The 18,105-nt window shown below is 42.3% G+C and overlaps 1 protein-coding gene across 2 annotated transcripts in view; it reads left to right on the top strand.

The window, feature by feature from the left end:
* Positions 1-1,934: 1,934 nt before the first annotated feature.
* The window catches only part of ELL2 (elongation factor for RNA polymerase II 2), a 48,667-nt gene continuing 32,496 nt past the window's right edge, over positions 1,935-18,105 (top strand). Inside the window, exons 1-3 of one of the 2 annotated variants that reach the window (XM_084833699.1) lie at positions 1,935-2,197; positions 11,606-11,653; positions 16,289-16,459. Coding sequence is in view for 1 of the 2 variants with exons in the window: in XM_084833698.1 (XP_084689824.1) it covers positions 2,066-2,197; positions 11,606-11,653 (180 nt within the window). In the remaining variant the exon portion in view is untranslated. The remainder of the gene's footprint in view (positions 2,198-11,605; positions 11,654-16,288; positions 16,460-18,105) is intronic. The other variant, XM_084833698.1, reaches the window with a different exon arrangement.

Here is an 18,105-nt window from a genome sequence, read left to right as displayed (position 1 = left end):
ACTAAAGTGAGTACTTAGTGTGGAAAATCTCTGAACTTTTAACCCCTCTCAATACCTGCTTATGGGTAAGGTGCAGATTTTAATCTATATTACTGATTGTACGGAAATAGGAAGTCATAGATAAAGTTGCAAAGTGCTTTCCCACAATAAAAAGTAAAATATATAAATCAACCATTCAATAATACATACAGTATTCCCATTAATAAACTAAGTTCAAGGGCTTGATAGGGAGGGAAGATATTAAGGAAGAACATGGAGAAAGAAGGGAATAGCCTGCCATGGAAGACTTAGAGAACACACCAGTCAGGAACCTAGACAAGAACTTTTTGGCAATAATTTCAGGGGGCAACTTGCAGCTGTGTTAAATCCACTGCAGCAAAACCAACAAAGAGTCTTGTGGCACCTTCAAGACCAACACATTTATTCTGGCATAAGCTTTCAAGTACTTATAGTCCACTTCATCAGAAGCACCGAGTATTGTGGATTTTCAGGTTTATATAAAGTACATGGGGAGAGGGGAAGGAAGAATTGTAGACAATAAGGTCAGAAGGAAAAGAAATGCAGGAAGTAATTGACAGTGACAATACATTATTAACAGTGGTCATTCACAGGTAGTTGTTGCTGATAACACAAACATCCTGGCACTAGGTAAGCCAATTAACACAGGTAGTGTGGTAAGAATCATTTGTCCCGATTCAAGCCTCTGGTGACAGAATTCAACCTGTTGATGAATTCTGTAACCTCCCTGACATTTCTTTGCTCCACAACAGCCACTTTAACGTCAGTGACACAGTGTCCTGGGAGGCTCAAGTGTTCTGCCAGTGGTTTCTGAATATTGCCATGTCAGATGTCAGATTTGTGTCCATGTATTCTTTTGCATAGAGACTGGCCAGTTTGCCCTAGGTAGAATGCAGAAGGGCATTGCTGCAATGTGCATATGTCACACTGGAAGATGAGCAAGTCAACGAGCCCCTAGTGTTGTGGGTGACATTATTACATCTTGCAATGACATTTCCAGAGTAGATTTGGGGAGAGAGCTGGCATCTGAGTTTGTTGCAGGGTTTGTATCCTTATTTCGCTTGTTGTTTCTAGTGAGTAGCTGTGTGTGTGGGGGGGTTGCCTATAACAAGCACAGCCCTACCACCCAAGGCCTGTGAGGTTCACAACCTAATGATCGAAGTAAGGCATTCCTTATTCCTACAGAAAATAATAAAATGGACACATTTTTCCACCACTACCACCACCTGTACCGTATATACATACATCTGCAAGTCTCTTTAACACTCCATGCATCCAACACCTTATGGAAGACTAAATTGTTAGTCTTTTAAGGTGCCACAAGACTCTCTGAAGAACTTTTATTGCCTCTCTTCTTACACAAGAACAAAGTCCGGACTCCACCCAGCTGCAATTACGTCCTGCGCCACCTAATGACTCCTCCGTGTAATGACACCACCCACACACAGCCTCATGGACCGAGGTGGGAGGAGAGGAATATGGTTCTGGAGGGTCGCAAAGGCTATGGAAAGATGGATACCGGCACACGGGGAGAGGGGCGACGTAGGCCACGGTGGCTCACACGGCACACACCAGCCCTACAGGTGACTCAACCCCGAGCGTCAATAATGATACAAACGTGACTAAATACCGTCTGCGCTGACGTCAGCAGGCAGCCCCGCCCTCCGCTCCCGCTGACCTCGGCTAGGCCCCTTTCGCGTGGCTCCTGGCTGGAAGCGGGGCCAATCGGGAAGGCCGGTGGGCGAGGCGTCTCGGCGCGGGGCGGAGCGAGCGTGGCGCGGCCTGGCTGCGGGCCTGTCACGCGGGGCGGGGCGAGGGACGAGGAAAGGGGCGTGTCTCGGTGTGCGGCGGGGAGGCGGCGCCGGGGGAGGGGGGCCGCTGGGCCGAGTGGGCGGGGTGCCGCGGCGGCGGCGGCTGCGCGCTGGCTGGTACGTCAGCGGCAGGATGGCTGTTGCTGCTGGGGTGCCCGTAGCAGCAGCAGGAGCAGCCTCCGGTGGCGGCTTGGCGGCCCCAGCGGTGGCAGTGGGGCGGGCGGCGGCGGCGTAAGATGGCGGCGCTGCAGGAAGGGGGCAGGTATGGCGTGTCCTGCGGCAGAGTCACCCAGGACAACATCACCGTGCTGCATGTCAAGCTGACCGAGACCGCCTTTCGAGCGCTGGAGAGCTACCAGGGGAGCAAGGTGAGGGCGCCCTGGACACCCTGGTCGCCTCCCTCGACACCGTGGTCGCCTCCCTGGCCCTCACGCCCCGAAGGGGGCGACGCGGCGCCCACGGCGGCGGGGGGACAAGGACCCACGGCGGATCCCCCACCACCGCCCTGGGGAGGGGGACGGGGCTGAGGGGCGTGGAGGGGTCTTCAGGGAGAAACGCTCTCGCACGCATTCGGGCTAGGACGGGGAGGCAGCGGGTCCCGCCCCGCACCTGACGGCGCTCTTGCGGGGAGCTGAGTAAGATCCTCTGGGTCAGGCTGAGGTGAACGATTCCCGCAGACAGATCTCTCCTTTCCCCCTCATACAGTCGCGCCATATGGTTAGCGCCTGTTTATGGGCATTCGTGTGCGTGCGTGTGTGTGTGACAATGATAACCCAAATTCTTGCTCCCCTCCTACTTCCTTCCCTTTCGATCGCCTAATAAAAAAAAGTTTTGTAGGGTCGAAAATGCCCCCCGGCCGCAACTACCCTGCCCCTCACGCAGACAGGGAGGAGGGTGCCGGTGGCTGATGCCGATCTTTTTAAAATGGCATTTACACAAGAAAGTCATTTTTCTCGATGTCGGTGCCAGCGAGTTCCGCTGGAGCTGGCCGTGACCGGAGCCAGCCGTTCCCAGATAAGGCAGATTCTGCTGAGCTGTCATTTATTTATGGGCTTAGTTCTTCTCCCTGCAGATCTCCCCCTCCTTCCCCTGGATTGTGTGTGGGGTAAAGAGAGGGTGGGTTGTGTGTATTTTAGGCCCAACTTCTCAGGCTTTTGTTTTTCCTGCAAGTGTGAGGTAACTGAGTTTTTAAGTGACAATGGCAACTATGACAGATTTATTGCACGTCTTTATAAAGTTGCCAGGAAAACTGTTTCTCACACCCATATGCACACACCGAACTTTATTTACATATAGTCACATCCCTTTCTTTTCTCTTTCCCTTTCCATCTCAACCAGCCGCCTTGTGAGAAACTGGCCATAGCAGCTGCGCAGATTTTCAGTATTTCAATTAACCCGATTTGGAAATATTTTAAATATCTGAGACTTCTTTTTAATTTCTTGGAAGTATATTAGGATCATATATGGGTGCTTTTGTTGGGAGGGGGTTCCCCCTAAAAGTGCAGTACAGAATGGTGGGGAGAGTTTTTAAATCTTAGGAGAGTAGGTCAGCAAAAGGGGACACATGATAGATTGCTGTGTCAGGCTTCTTTTGCAAAAGTAGAGGACGGGAGGATTGTTAGTCTGCTTTTCAATTATCCATTCTGTAGCTTTCCGATGGAAACTTGAGCCTTCTCTTGTGTTTGTTCAGGGCAGTTAAAAGTGGCCGTATGCTGCTCTGTGCCCCAGCAAGGAGGATTAAGCTCTAATTAGCTGGTGTCTTAACATGGAATTTCAAATTAAATGCTGCTTCTCTTTCTTTTTACCTAAGCTTCTTTTGTTACTGTGGTGTCTTTCTGTGAGTGTTGAGAGAAATCTTGAGGGATTTGTTGTTTGAGTGCAGAGATCCGCATGGAAGAAGAAAAGGTGCTGATCAAGCTTTCCTCTTTCTTTTCTTTTTAAATACTGTATGTCTTTTGTAGTGCCAGCAGGCGTTTCTCCAAAAGGTTTCCCTTGAAAGAGTTCTAGGAGCAATAGATAAGCTGGGAATATACTAAAACCAGACAGAATTTAAATAACAGGTTCTTGACAGACAGTAGACGCTCTTCTCAGATCTCAGTGTTGCTTTCCCTGTATGCAGAAAGATGACTCAGACATGGTTTTCCCAGAATTGACCTCCAAATTGTGCCTTTTCCTATGACTAATGGTTGTTTTTCATAATAAGTGGGTGAATCTAAAATAGAGAAAAACGAGTAAACCTCCCTCCGTGAGCTTGCCTCTTCTTCTGTTCTAGTATGCCTGGTCCAATTTTCCTTCTGTCCCCTTAGCCATTCTGGGGTTTGTACTGCATAATTATGTAGTACATCAGCTTTTTTCCTTGTTAAACCTGAGTGGAAATCATTACTTCTGCCAAATGATCCTTAGAAATCAACTTCGAATTAAAGCTTTCCACTGCGTGTTTGTGGAAGAACTGAAACTGCAGTTATTGCTATGGGATGGCTACTATGAGGCATGTTTTCTGGGATGGGGCAATTTCAGACTGTTGATTGCTGCTTTTAAATGTAGATTATTCCTTGTTTCCTCCCTTCCTCCACTTTTTTTTATAATTAACAGAGGTTTGAACTCTAATCAAGCAGTGTGCAGTTGAATATAGTTTTTTCACATACTCTTTTGCATTTAAAAGGACATTAATTTTTGAGGCATAATGTTTAAAGAAGAAAGTTGATCCCTCAAGTTTAAACTAAACATTGCCAAGGGGTTTTTGCTTTTGGTTTTTTTTATACCTCAGCTAGGTTAAGTGAAATGTAGTTATGGTAATTCTTTAATATTAACATTCTGGCTTATCTACAGTAAGCCTCTTTCGTCTTCTGTCTTGAAACTGTAACTTCAGCTGTTATTTAGAACTTTAAGAATCTAGTCATACTGCAGAAATATGGCCTATTTTGTATGGCTGAAAGTGGCAGAAGCATTTCTTTAGGTTGAAAATGGTTCTTTTTTAAATTCCATAAAGCCTTTTAAGTTTAATGTGGTGATCCTGCTTTGTGATTCAGAAGGAACCTTTGGGGTTGTAATTGTAGTATGTATAATTTTCAGAAAGAATCTATTTCATATGAAATGTACATTCTACATGAAACTGTAGAATTAAACTTAATTTTAAGCATTATTCTAGAGTCTCTTTTGTGAATGGAATTTGGTGTTTGTAATAAGTTATCTAACCTGAAAGCAGTGACACTGTTGCATGTTAGAACATGAGTACTTAAAGTTTGCGCTGACCTCAGCTAGACTGTTTTTGGAGGTAAATGCATCTCAGAGGAAGATAATTGCATTTGTCTAATAAAACTAAAAGTGATTGCCTTAAAAACAAAACTTTAATTGCAAGAATGATTTAGAATCTAAAATGTCACAGACTACATTACAGTTGCAATCCTGAGTGAAAATAATTAAGATTTTGCTGCAAAGCATTTACTTCTAATTGATTTAAAAATGTGCCTTAACTGGACAAGAAACTTCAAGTGACCATGCTAGTTGCTATTTTGTTTTCTCATAAGATGATATTGCTGTGTTCTTGCATACAAAGTGAGTTCTGCAAGATGCAACATACTAAAAACTTGTGTGGGAAAGGAAGTTGCTCACAATTTGGAAAGCTACTTACATAATCATAAAGTAGCTATCAAAAGCAACAGGCATGTGAGCACATGTCAGTTTTAGCACTCTTAAATGATCAAGTTTGTTTGGAAAAAGCAGAATGTTTAAAATCTTACATTTGTAATCTGCATCAACTTTTCCATTGGTTGTATTCCTAATTCAATAGCAAGGTATCGCCAGTAGTTCAAGAACTGAAGACATAGGAAGAATCAATATCCATGATTAATTTCTCTATATGGTAGGAATAAAAAGAACTAAAAGAAAAAAGAAACAGTGTAGCTGGACATGTATGAATAGACTCCTTCAAAATAAATGAAGGAAAGAGTTATAAGAAACCATAGGAACAGTAGAGCTTTACATAACATCATTGGTTGATGTAGTTGGAGGTTAAGTTTCAGTACCTATGAGCTTTAGTTAGAATATGGTATAGAGTATATTTGAAAAGATTTGAGATGTTGACAGCAAGGATAACCTTCAGTATACTTAATCGGTTTTGTGTAAACAATTTAAGAAATGGTGTCCTTCAAATGCTTATAATGTTAAACTAACTGTGAGTGCAAAGCATTTGCTGTGTAATGTATGCATCATTTATAGATGCTGTCAAAACATTTAACTAAGCTGAAATGTCATATGTGCAATAAAACTGATTATGATACAAACTCATCTTGTACCTTTTATATCAAGTCATACTAGCAACCTGTCTGTTATTTGGCTTTAAGCCTTTCCTTCTCTAAATTAAAGAAGTAATTGGCTTTTTCTTTAATTTGAATAGTAAATTCAGGATAGTTTGGATGGGGTGCCTCTGTGGACAAAATTGCTGTATATCTGCTTCCACACTGGCACTGACGCTATTCTAAATGCGATCACTCTCTTGATGGTTGGCCTCACAACTTACACTGCAGGAATCTGTTGAGTGTCAAGGCCGGCTTTTGATGTGCCCATAAATAACCAGCAGAAACTTAGGGGTCAGGGGTGTTCATAGGTCTTCTTCTGATACTTCTAGTAGTAGTCTGATTTGTGTTCTAGTCCCTCTTCCCTCTTGCTATAACATGTTCAGAAACTGAATACCTTGACACTGGTTTCCTCTTGGCCATCTTGTTGAGCTGAGCCTGGGAGACATGGTGTTGTAATGGCTCTGGTTCTTCCTGGAGGGTAGGTTTCAGAAGGTGGTGCTGGGGGACTTGCGGTTCATCTTATGGCCTTGGGCGCATACAGTGCACCAAGGTTTTGTTTTGTCCTTCATGCTGTTTAATGTCTCTATGAAACTGCTGAAGAAGATATCTAGAGGTTTGGACTATAGGGTCATCAGTATGTGGATGATACCCAGCTGTGCCTCTTTTCCATCTACAAGCCACAGGGAGGCTGTGGAACAAGTGCATGGAGGCAATTTGGGGATGAATGTGAACAAGCTGATAATTCAAACAAGGCAGAGGTATTATGGGTGAGGAAGCTGATCAATCTGGATGAAGGCGTGTGACTGGTCTTGGTTTGGATTGCGCTTTCCCCGAAGGACCACAGTCACATCTTGGGGATTTTACTGGATTTGCCAGCAGTACCTGTGGAGGCTCATGTCACATCTGTGGCTCAGAGATCCTTTTACCAGTTTAGAGTTGCAGCTTGCCTATCATCCTGTGTAGAGAGATTGGACTTTGCCTCTGATATCCATGCATGGGTCACATACGGACAATGCTACTGGTGCTGTACTTGAGGCTTCCCTTGAAGATGGTTTGGAAAATTTAACTGGTGCAGAGAGATTGTTGCCAGGATCTTGGTAGGGGCCAGGAGGCCAAAACATGTGACACAGGTTCTATACCAATTTCACTTGTTACTGACACATTTCTGGGCCCAGTTTAAAGTGCTGGTGACCTTTAAAGGTCTACATTATTTGGGACCAGCTTATCCGAAGGACCGCTTGCACCCACATGAACCTGCCTGGGCGTTAAGATCTGCTTAAAAGGCTGTTTGTAGGTCTGCTTGTGAGGTCAGTTTGGTTGGTAGACATGAGAAACGGCCTGTTCTGTAGTAGTTCCCAGTTTGTGGAAAACCTTCCCCACTGAGCTCTGCGTGGCTCGGACATCGCAAGCTTTTAAGCAGATTTTAAAATCTTATTTCAGATGATCTTCTCTTAAATGAGATCTCCTAATGTTGCTGGCTTAAAATGACTGAGCTGTTCTTAAAATGTTTTACTGTTTATTAGAATCTGCCCTGGTGTTTTATTAATGTTTGAATTAACTGGTGTATGTTTTTAAAATAATTTATGTTTCTGTCTTATAATGCCTGGATTTTTTCCCCTTCTAATGTATTTTATATTTCATAATTATGTAAGCAGCTTTGTAAGGCCTGCGCCCTAAAAGGCATTTTATAAATAAATAAAAGGCTGCTGAATTTCCGGTTTTGATATCAAGCCATCCTGGTTGTAGAATGAAATTTGGGCAACCTGACACTGATATTCATACTGTCATGTAGATGCTTTGGGGTCAGACAACTGGTAGTTTAATACCAAAACTTCTCATCTAATATTTCTTAACAGTGATCCTTTTAAGGCAGGGGTGGGCAGCTTCCAGAGGTTGTGGAGCAGCATTGTTCCTCCCTTTTGGAAGTCCAAGGCGAATACTTTTGGCGTGGGGTCATTTGTGACCCAAATGACCACCCTTGATGTCAGGGAGTGGCGAAGTAGCCATTCCCTAACGTCAGGGACACTGTGCCCTGTCCACCTGGGGATTGACTATGCTGTGTAGGGGCGTTCCCCTGCTAGGGAAAAGCTCACTCACAGCAAAGCTGCCAAAACTGAAGCAGCTCATAGACGCTTGCTCCAGCTACCAGATGGGTTGGTGCTTCTTCACCTGTGCTATGCCATCCCCAATGGGAAATGCCACAGCATGGGCAAACCTGCCCTTGCCCAGATGGCAGCTGGAGCCTGCTTTGCTTATGTTACATTCACCCCAGTGCGGAAAAGTATAGTGCTGGTTAAGCCGGGGACATTTTGCTGCTTTGTTTATACTGTGTCCTCCGTAATGGGGGAAGGTGCAGTAGCTTCACCTGCACTGACCCAGGTAGCGGTTGGAACACTCCAGCTACTGCCTCAGCTGAGGAACACTTTGCCTGGTCTACATCCATCCCAATAATGGAAAGCGTAGTGCTGGCTAAGCTGGGGTTGCTTTGCTCCTTGCCCTGAGCTGCCTCCTCCCCAATGGGGGAAGGTGCAACTTGGGTAAAGCATCCAATGCAGGCAATAACTGGAGTGATCCAGCTGCTGCCTTGACTGGGGGATGCTTCACTTACACTGTTTCCTCCCCAGTGTGTGGGAAGGCACAGCACCGGCAAAGCCATCCCGACCCAGGTGGTAACTGAATGCTCCTCCCAGCACTAGCCAACTCCTTACCGCCCGCATCCTCTTGGGGATTCCTCCAGGGGATGGGACTTGGAGGCCAAGCCCTGCCCCCTGGATGAATCCAAGGAGGTTCCGCGGGCCAGATGGAGAACTTCTCTGAGCCAGATTAGGCCACAAGTTTATTGACACTTTCTAAGAACTCTACAAGGCTAGTGAGACAGGACATACCTTTGTGGAAGCCATGTTTATTTTTTTAAAGCAGGGGGTGTCTTTCTATATGCTTGATAATTTTATCTTTAATAACATTTTCCACTAATTTACCTAGAACAGATAGTAATTTAATTGGCCTGTAACTTTCTGGATCCCCCTGGATCCCTTTTTAAAATTTTTCATTACATTGGACATTCTCCAGTCCTCTGGTACAAAAGCTGATCTTAGGGGTATGTTATATATTTCCATTGGGAGATCAGCAATTTCACATTTGAGTTACGAACTCTAGGATGGATACCATCTGGACCCAGTGATTTGTTAGCTTTGCATTTGTCAATAAGGTTGAGAACTTCACCTCTTGTCACCACTATTTGCCTCAGCTCTTCAGACTCCCTTCCAGAAAATGTCAGTTCAGGCACAGGTATCTGCCCTACAACTTCTGCAGCGAAGACAGATGAAAAGACTTTGTTCAGCTTCTCTGCAATCTCCATATTCTTCATTAGTGCTCCTGTAATTGTGTTGTCATCCAACAGTCCAGCTGTCTCCCTAGCTGGTTTTCTGCTTATGTATTTAAATCATTCTTTATTGTTGGCCTTGATGTTATGAGTATTATGGTCCTAAAAATACTTATTTGCATCTCTTATTCTCTGCTCGCATTTCCTTTGTGCAAGTTTGTTTCTTTTTGTTCTCATTTGGGCAAGAAGTCCTTTTAAGTGAACAAACTTGTCAGCTCTCCTTCTCCTCTGGGACAGCCACAAGGAGAAGATTGGAAGCTTTTTCTTCCGTTTTTGACTAACTGCTGTTTAGTGTTATGTTTGAACCCAAATAAACTTGATTAGTCTTAACTAGGGATGGACAAATCAATGTATTTCCAGTCTGTATCAGTTTCATATGTATTTAATCATAAATCTATTTCATACCATTTCTGCATCACTCTACAAATTAAAACACACACACCCCATCACATTTATTTTTGTATGCAATTTTACTTAACGAGCATTTTAGTATGCAGCTTTCCCTGATAATTTGCATTTTGAATGCAACGTTTGAGCTGAGAATTTTATCACGAAATTCAGAGAAGTATACCATCTAAAGGATAACAATGTTCCAATCTACATATAAGTCCAGGAATTGCATATTAGGTTGATTCACTTAAAAATGTTGACTAGACAAAATTCTCACCCATCCCTAGTCTTAACTATGAAACAAGCCAATTGCACACCATTATTTATGAAGTTGGCTTGTTCAATAAACCATAGTTAAAACATTAATGGCAGTTTAGGGTTTAGAAATAATGCTAGACTGCAGTTAATCAAAAAGCACAGTTTCTAATGTTATCCTTGTGGGCGTGCCAGCTGGGAGCACATGATGCAGAGGCTTGTGCAACCTAATGCCAAATGATGGTTTAGCATTATGTCTGAAATAGGCCACTGAATAATGAAGCACTTGTAATCCGTTTCTCACCTGTGTCAGTGTCACAGTGGTGCATTCCAGAAATTTTAGTTAATTTCTGGAATGCTCTATTTGTGTGTGAAGAAATTCAACTTGTAATCTAGGAGTTGAAGAGGGAAGAAATGCAAGTATGTACATGGAACTTGCTCTTTTTAAAGTGACCATTCTATAGCTGACTTTTGTAGCAAATTGAATCACAAAAGTAGAACCTAAAATACTTGCTCTTCTACAAGTTAACCTCTGTGGTTGGCAGTGTGCTCTCAAGATACATCAATGGATTCACTGAGGTGCTATAGAGTTAAAAAGGAATCCCAGAGCTGATAAATTAGCTTCATGTAGCATTGTCAGAATCAAATCCAGATGGATGTTTCTTTGTTTTTAATACATTACATTAAAATTTGAAGCACCAGTAAGATATGTTTATATGAAATATTTTGCACAGTGCTTGGGCTGTAGAATGTAGAAATGCTTTGGTTCAATACCTCTGCTTTTTATGGCCTGAAACTGTGTTTTGCAACAGTGAAGGTGTAATTTTTCTAGTACAGGGCACCAAATAAGATCTTTAACAATTAAGTGTCACTGTTTTGTCACTTTCTGCATTTAGTGCAAAGCATGTTTTAGTATCCTTACAATAAAGCCATTCATTTTATTGTATTTGGATAATTTCCAAGGATCTCATTCACAGTTGTAGGTTTTTCTTGTACCAAATAAATTTAAATAGCAAACAGCTTTTTGTTTGTATATCTTAAATAAGCCTGCTAAAAAGTAACAAACAATTTACTCAATATTTTAGATGTTATTCATAGTCTTTTTTCTTCTTCCCTGAATTAGTGGTAAGGGATATGTGTCCTACATCATCTCTAGTAGGGCCTGTTTTAGTTCAGAATAAATCAGATAAAAATTCTGCTTTTCTTTTTGTGGTATCTGATTCTTTCCCAGTTAAACCAACCAAATCAAATTACATTTGTTTTACACCAGTTTAGCTAAGTATGTTTTCAGAAATTGGGCTTAATATGTATTAAATGGGTTGTTTGGGGTTTTTAATTTTTTCATACAATACTTACCAGCATACTTCTAAGTGAACAACATATTTTAAATAATTGTCCAAGTAGTTTTGATTCTGATTTTTTAATGAAAGCTTACTTTCTTTTAAATTTAGAATCTGATTCTTTCTCGACCTTCTATACAATTTCAAGGACTCCAAGGGGTGAGTATTTACTTTTTAAAAATAGCTATCTAGATGTTAACGAAAGCAGATGGTAGATACAGTGCCTTGCTTCATACCATTTAAATTATTTTATGTAGTGAGCAGCCATGTGTGCACGCCATGCATTCGAATCCCCTCTCTCAAATTGCACTCCCGTGTTTAGATCAATAAATGAATATATAGGGCAGGATTTTCTCCATGGTGGCACTGCATGTCCGCCTCTAGAGAGGCTGTGAAGTTTTCATTTTGAGAAGGCTATGAACATATTGTTTCCAGTCTTGCTGCTTATTGACTGCTTTGGTAATTTTAACTGACTCTGAGTATAGTTTTATTGGTTATTTGTAAGCTGCTTTGAAAATGTTGGTGCAGAATGGCGTTAGAAATCTTAAAATAAATGCGACCAAGTTGTCTGGAGGGTTTGCATGGCCCTTGCTTTTTGATCTTGCTTTGCTGAGAAATCTTGTGGGATCTGTTGATTTCCCCACCCCCACCACAGCTTGCACTGAACAGAAGTAATATATTTAAATATGAGATAACTATGCCCTTGGTACTCATAAAGGAGTGCTATGACATCAACATCAGCTGTAGCAGGGATTGGCCAGAGGACCCCACGAAGGCCACTGTGGTAATTGGACGGAGAATGAATAATTTTTGGATTAGGAAGCCTAGGGCACTTCACTAAATTCCATAAAAATGTAGTTCTGGCTTTGAAAAATGAGCAAAATATGTTTTGTGTTGCCTCTCCCACCCCAACCTCAGCTTTTTTCTTCTGTGATATGTAGCACCTCCATAAAATGACTTTCTAGGTAACTAAAGAATAGCACTCACAGCTAAATTGCCATAAAATATGTAGACATGTTGAGGGAGAAACAGGGAAAGTATGTATCTGTGCCTAACTTATATTTGGAAAAAGAAAATGTGGCTTTTCCACTAACTTCTTCACTGTAATGGATTTTCTTCAGCCTTTTTGGAAATCTAGAAAGATAGATTTGGAAGAGAAGATGAATAGATGCTTTCACTTAGTAGGATATAGAAGCTTTCAGTGTTATGCCAATGATTGCTAGAGTAAAAATGGGAGTTCTAAAACAAAAGCTTTTGTAAGTGAGTTTGCTCTTAATGATATTGAACATTAGATTTCAAATGTATTTTAATGTATATTCCCAAAACAAATCTGGGTCAGGTCAGTGCTTGGATGAGAAACCACTTGGGAACCTTGGGCTTTATGGATGAAAGGCAATAAATAAGAGTGTTGCCTGAATTTATATAGTCAATATTTTTAGTATTCCAAACCACCACCGTTGCTGTAAAATTTAGGGTCTGTTGGTCTGCTTTGGATTAAGATGGCTGGACTTCCCTAGTTAAGTGATGGGATGAAGGAAAATAAATATAAAGATAAGATGTGGGGAAGATTTAACGAGCAAGCTTGTTAAAGTTACTCCAGTGTAATATAAGTTCTAGACTGAGGTGATTTCTCAGTTGGTGATTCAGATGGCCTCCTCTGATCTCTGGGGCTGGCTGCTACAATTGGAATAATATAGGTTTTAAGTTAAATCCTACTACAGAGAGTTCAGATGTTACAACACAAGCTGCTTCATGTGATTACTTATAATAGTAATGAGCGCTGAGAAAATAAGGTAATATAGAATGGTGTTCCACATTGGTAATTCCCAGAAGTTCTGTACAAAAGCCTGTGAACGTCATGAATACGTATTGCAAATAATAACAAATAAAGTAGCTGCCATCTGGCTTTTTTGTTAGCCACTTGTTCCAGCACAGTTGGCAAGTATTTTCCTTCATTGTTGCTTTTTATCTTATTTTTTGCAATGAGCCTGAAGTTGTAGGCATGAACTTTCTGTCTCTGTTAGTGCCTCCTAGTTACTGTTTAACCACAACTGCACATCAGTCAGTCATCTGAACTGAGCAGGCCACATTACCTATGTGCCTTCCTCAGAACTGACAGATTTACTGATAATATGTTTACAAAGATGATGCCAACTGCTATTTTATTGCCTAATCATCAATGTTTTATTAGTTTAAAGACCAATAAAGTTTGATCTACTCAAAGACTTAAATTTCAGTGCGTGGCTTTTTACAAATACTCGAGTCAAACTGCAATCATTCTTGCCCAATAACCTGTCAAGGACTGGATTGCCCTGTAGATCCCCAAATATCAGAAGTCTAAGCACAGCTGGGATTAAAAAAAACTGGGGTTAGGTATTTAAGAAAGGTAACTAGATGCAGTCCCAGTGATAGTTTTTACTATAATCCAGTGACATGGATTATTCTCAACAGTAGAACCTATACAAATATGAAAACAATTTTCACATACTCTGTCCATCAGTTATACTTAAAATGGCAGTGCTGCTCCTAAGATCCTTGGCAATACATAGAAACTCCCAAAATTAAAACTTCTGTGAAAATTACATGTTCCATGTTAAGGGGTGGTCCACTGCAATACGGTAATCTGAGACGTGTGAATTTTCCTGTAATGTGCTGACTAGCAAACTATTTGAGTTTTGTTGCCACTTCAGCCCCAGTCATCCAGTGCGTTGTGCCTAGTAGAAAAGTAAGGAATGGTGCCTTTCTATTGCCAAAGGATATATTTCTGAATTACTTCACTGACCTAAAACTTGTTTGGAGAGCACGTCCACAAAATGCTCCTTCCCCTCTCTTTGTTTTTATGAGTGTGTGTGTGTGTGTGAGAGAGAGAGAGAGAATGAACGAACATTGGTACATCTAGGTCAGCGGTATCTGCGCTGATCAGCAGTGGCTCTGCAGGCTCTCAGCCAGGAGCATTTTGTAGCCCTACATGGAAATACCTGGGCTGTTCTGCATGTAAAACATAGGCTTTACCACTGAGCTGCAGCTTTTCCCCATGTAAACACATGAGTTTACATCAGGGGTAGGCAACCTGGTGCTCTCCAGATGTTTTTGATTACAACTCCCATCAGCCTCAGCCAGCAGTACCAATGTTCTGGGATTATGGGACCTGCAGTCCAAACATCTGGAGGGCACCAGGTTGCCTACCCCTCGCTTATATCCTAAAATAAGTTAATTTACAGCCTAATCCTATATGTATCTACTCAGAAGCAAGTCCCATCGAGTACAGTGTTCTTACTATCAGATAGGTGGGTATAGGATTGCAGCCTTAAGGAAGTTAATTGACGTTTTCCACCCCTTCCTCCCCCTGCACCCTCTCTGATAGGAGCATAGGAACCTGCGTTATACTGAGTCAGACCATTGGTCCATCTAGCCCAGTATTGTCAACACTGACTGGCAGCAGTTCTCTGGGGTTACAGGCAGGATTTTTTCCTGCCCTATCTAGAGATGCTGGGGATTGAATCTGAGACCTTCTGCGTACAAAGCATGAGTTCTGCCACTGATCTGTGGCCCCTCCCATTGTTTGAGGGGAGGGGCTGACACTGGAGAGGCTTTAGGGAGGGTACAGTTGGCTGCAGGGGAAATGAGGGGATTGGAAACTTTATTTCCATGAACAAAACCATTGAGATTAAAGCTGTGGATATTAAAAAGGGGCAAGACACCAGTGCTGTCACCTCAACCCATTAGCAGCATAGTTATGCCACATCTCCTAAAATGCCATCCTAAATTAAAAAACGCCTCCAGATGATGCCTAGCTCTGCGTTTGAGCAAGTTGCCAAGGGCAAGGGGGCAGGTGCATAGACCGCTTCTCTACATCCTTGGTCTTTGTTGCCGGAGTAGCAATGTCTTGGTGTGTGAAGAAAAATGGGGACTGACAGTCTCTCCTATCCGCTAGATCCAAAACAGGCTCATTTTGTTGCTATCCATAGAAAACCCTCCTTAAATGTGCACAGCATATTGATCCTCCCTGAGTGCTCAAGAAAGTGGTGGCTAGCCAGCTCGTGGATGAATCTGATTTTCTTGACCCATTTCAATTGGGATATAGGCATGGTTTTTGGACAGAAACTACCTTGCTCTCCTTGTGAATGGCATTTACAGAGAGAGAGAGAGAGAGAGAGAGAGAGAGAGATGGGGAAGTGGAACACTCTTGATTCTCTTGGACCTCTTGGCAGCTTTTGATACTTTTTACCATTGTATCCTTCTGGATAGGCCATCCAAGTTGGGTATTTGAAGGTACCACTTTGTTGTGGTTCAGTTTCCATTTGGGTGGCTGACTGCAGAGGGTGGTGCTAGGGTAGCATTCCTCAGTCCTGTGGCAGCTTTGTTTCAGGGTCACCCAGGGAGGGCCATGGCTCAGTAGGAGAGCACAAGGTTTGCATGCAGAAGGTCCCAGGTTCAATCCCCAGCATCTCCAGGTAGGACTGCAAAAATTCCTGCCTGAAATCCTGGAGAGCCGCTGCCGGTCAGTGTCGACAATACTGGGCCAAATGGACCAATGGTCCAACTCAGTATAAAGCAGCTTCCTATGTTCCTATGCTGATTAACATTTACATGAAACACTTGGAGAGGGATGAGGAAGTTTTTGTTGTTAACTAGGACTAAGCAATTTGATCATATTATGCCAGTACTTTATCAGCTGTGGTGGCTTTCAGTCTGTCTCTGGGCCCAATTCAAAGTGCTGGTTTTTACCTTTAAAGCTGTTAACAACGTGGGCCTAGGATTCCTGACAGATCGTTGTCTCCCACATATCCCCAGCTGAACCCTGATATCCTCCTCAGAGGCCATGCTCTGTGTCCTTGAAGTGAAATGAGGCAGGTGACTACCAGGGAGGGAGCCTTCACGATGGTGGCACCCTGGTTATGGAATGCCTCCCCCCACCCCGCAAGAGACTTGTCTGGTGCCTTCTTTTGATCATTTTTGAGCAAGGTGAATGCATTTTATTCTCACAGGCCTTTTGACAATCTTTGATTTTAGATATTTGAACCACTGTTTATGTGCTGTGTATTTGAGTTACCTGCTTTTATTCTTCTCTCTGCTAGAAATTTTTATGCTGCAAACTACTGTCTTAAGATATTTTTAATGTGTATTGAAAGCCACCCAGAAAACTGTGTTATTGGGCGGACTGATACAAATATAGTTTGTATATATTGTACAAATATATTTCTATAGATTACTTATTGGGTCTCCAGTATGGTGCCTATGGGTGCCAATGTGCCCATAGACACCTCTCTTGGCACCCACCAGGATCCCTGCCCCCCATTTTTACTTTATTTCTTAATGTATTTATTTTTAATTGCACTTCTTTTAAAAACGTGGAGCTTGGCATGCTGCAAAGTGAAGTACTGGCCTCTAGCACCATCTTTATTTGGATTCAAAAGAGTGGCTTTGTGGTTTGGAGCTCAGACCTCACCTCTTCTTTGCACTTAGGTTATTGGGCAAGTTACTTGTCTTTTAGTCTCACCAGTTTGCCTTCTGGGAGGTGAGTCTTTTGTGGCTGGCTTCCCTCTCTGGCAGTCATTTTATGAATGGGCAAGTTTCCCCTGTGGCACTGTTTTGTGAGAGCTCCCATGGCAGTCTCTCAAAATTCAAAATGTGCCCACTGACCCAGAAAGGTTGGGAGGGGGGACCCCTGAATTATCGTAATACTAAATTATATTAATTTGAGTGTTATTTTACACAGAAAATTTGTTTCCTCTTCTGGTTGCAGCTACAACAAGGTTCACTCCAAGGCTCCCCTTACCTCCAGGGGCAGTTTTTGTGGAGACAGAAAGGGCTGTAGTGAGAAAGAAATGAAAAGCCTTTATGCACACATGAAATGTAATGTATGGCCTTTTGGAACCCATCTTTGGGTGTACATCTTAAAAATACAAAGTGTGAATGTGACAAATATGAGTTTGTAAGCGCAAGTTATATGTGGGTTCAGAAGTTATGGAACCATGATTGACTACCTTTCCCTCTTCAGTTTATACCTAGTGGCAAACCTGGGTTTGCTTCTGTGTAGTGTATGAAATTACAGTAACTATAGCTGTTCTGTGCATTTTCTCAGTCCTACTCCATAATATTTTATAATTATACATCTTACAGAAGGAAAATCAGATTTAGCTCCCTGACCACTAATGCACTGATATATATATTTAAATTTAAACATATTAGTACAATTAGTTATTTATACAGTTATTCATGAAATATTTTATACCACCTTTTGGCCCTAACAAAGGCCAAATTTTTAATTATCTTTAAAAGAGAAAAGTACAATCTTAATATCAAATGGAATTAAGGCCAACCCCTCCCCAACTTGGATAAATTTACTGTGCAAATTGTCTACTCAGAAGTAAGCACCATTGAGTTCAGTGGTGCTTACTCCCAGGTAAGTGGCTGTAGGATTGAAGCCTAAGTAGAACATAGCTCAACACATTACAACTGCAACAACATCTTAAGTTCTACTGGAGGAAAAAATAGGGTTGGACTTGTGGGGGGAAAGAACACATGAAGAGAAAATACTTGCAGTTAAGAGTATGGCATAAGGGCCCAAAGCAGGGAACCACAAGCACAGCAGAAGACTATGTGGCCAC

This window comes from Heloderma suspectum, chromosome 2 (assembly GCF_057233095.1).
Source record: "Heloderma suspectum isolate Gila_16-S chromosome 2, 16-S_ref, whole genome shotgun sequence".
Classification (NCBI taxonomy): domain Eukaryota; kingdom Metazoa; phylum Chordata; class Lepidosauria; order Squamata; family Helodermatidae; genus Heloderma; species Heloderma suspectum.
Note: the sequence above shows the minus strand (reverse complement) of the source record. Positions and strands in the feature narration are given on the sequence as shown.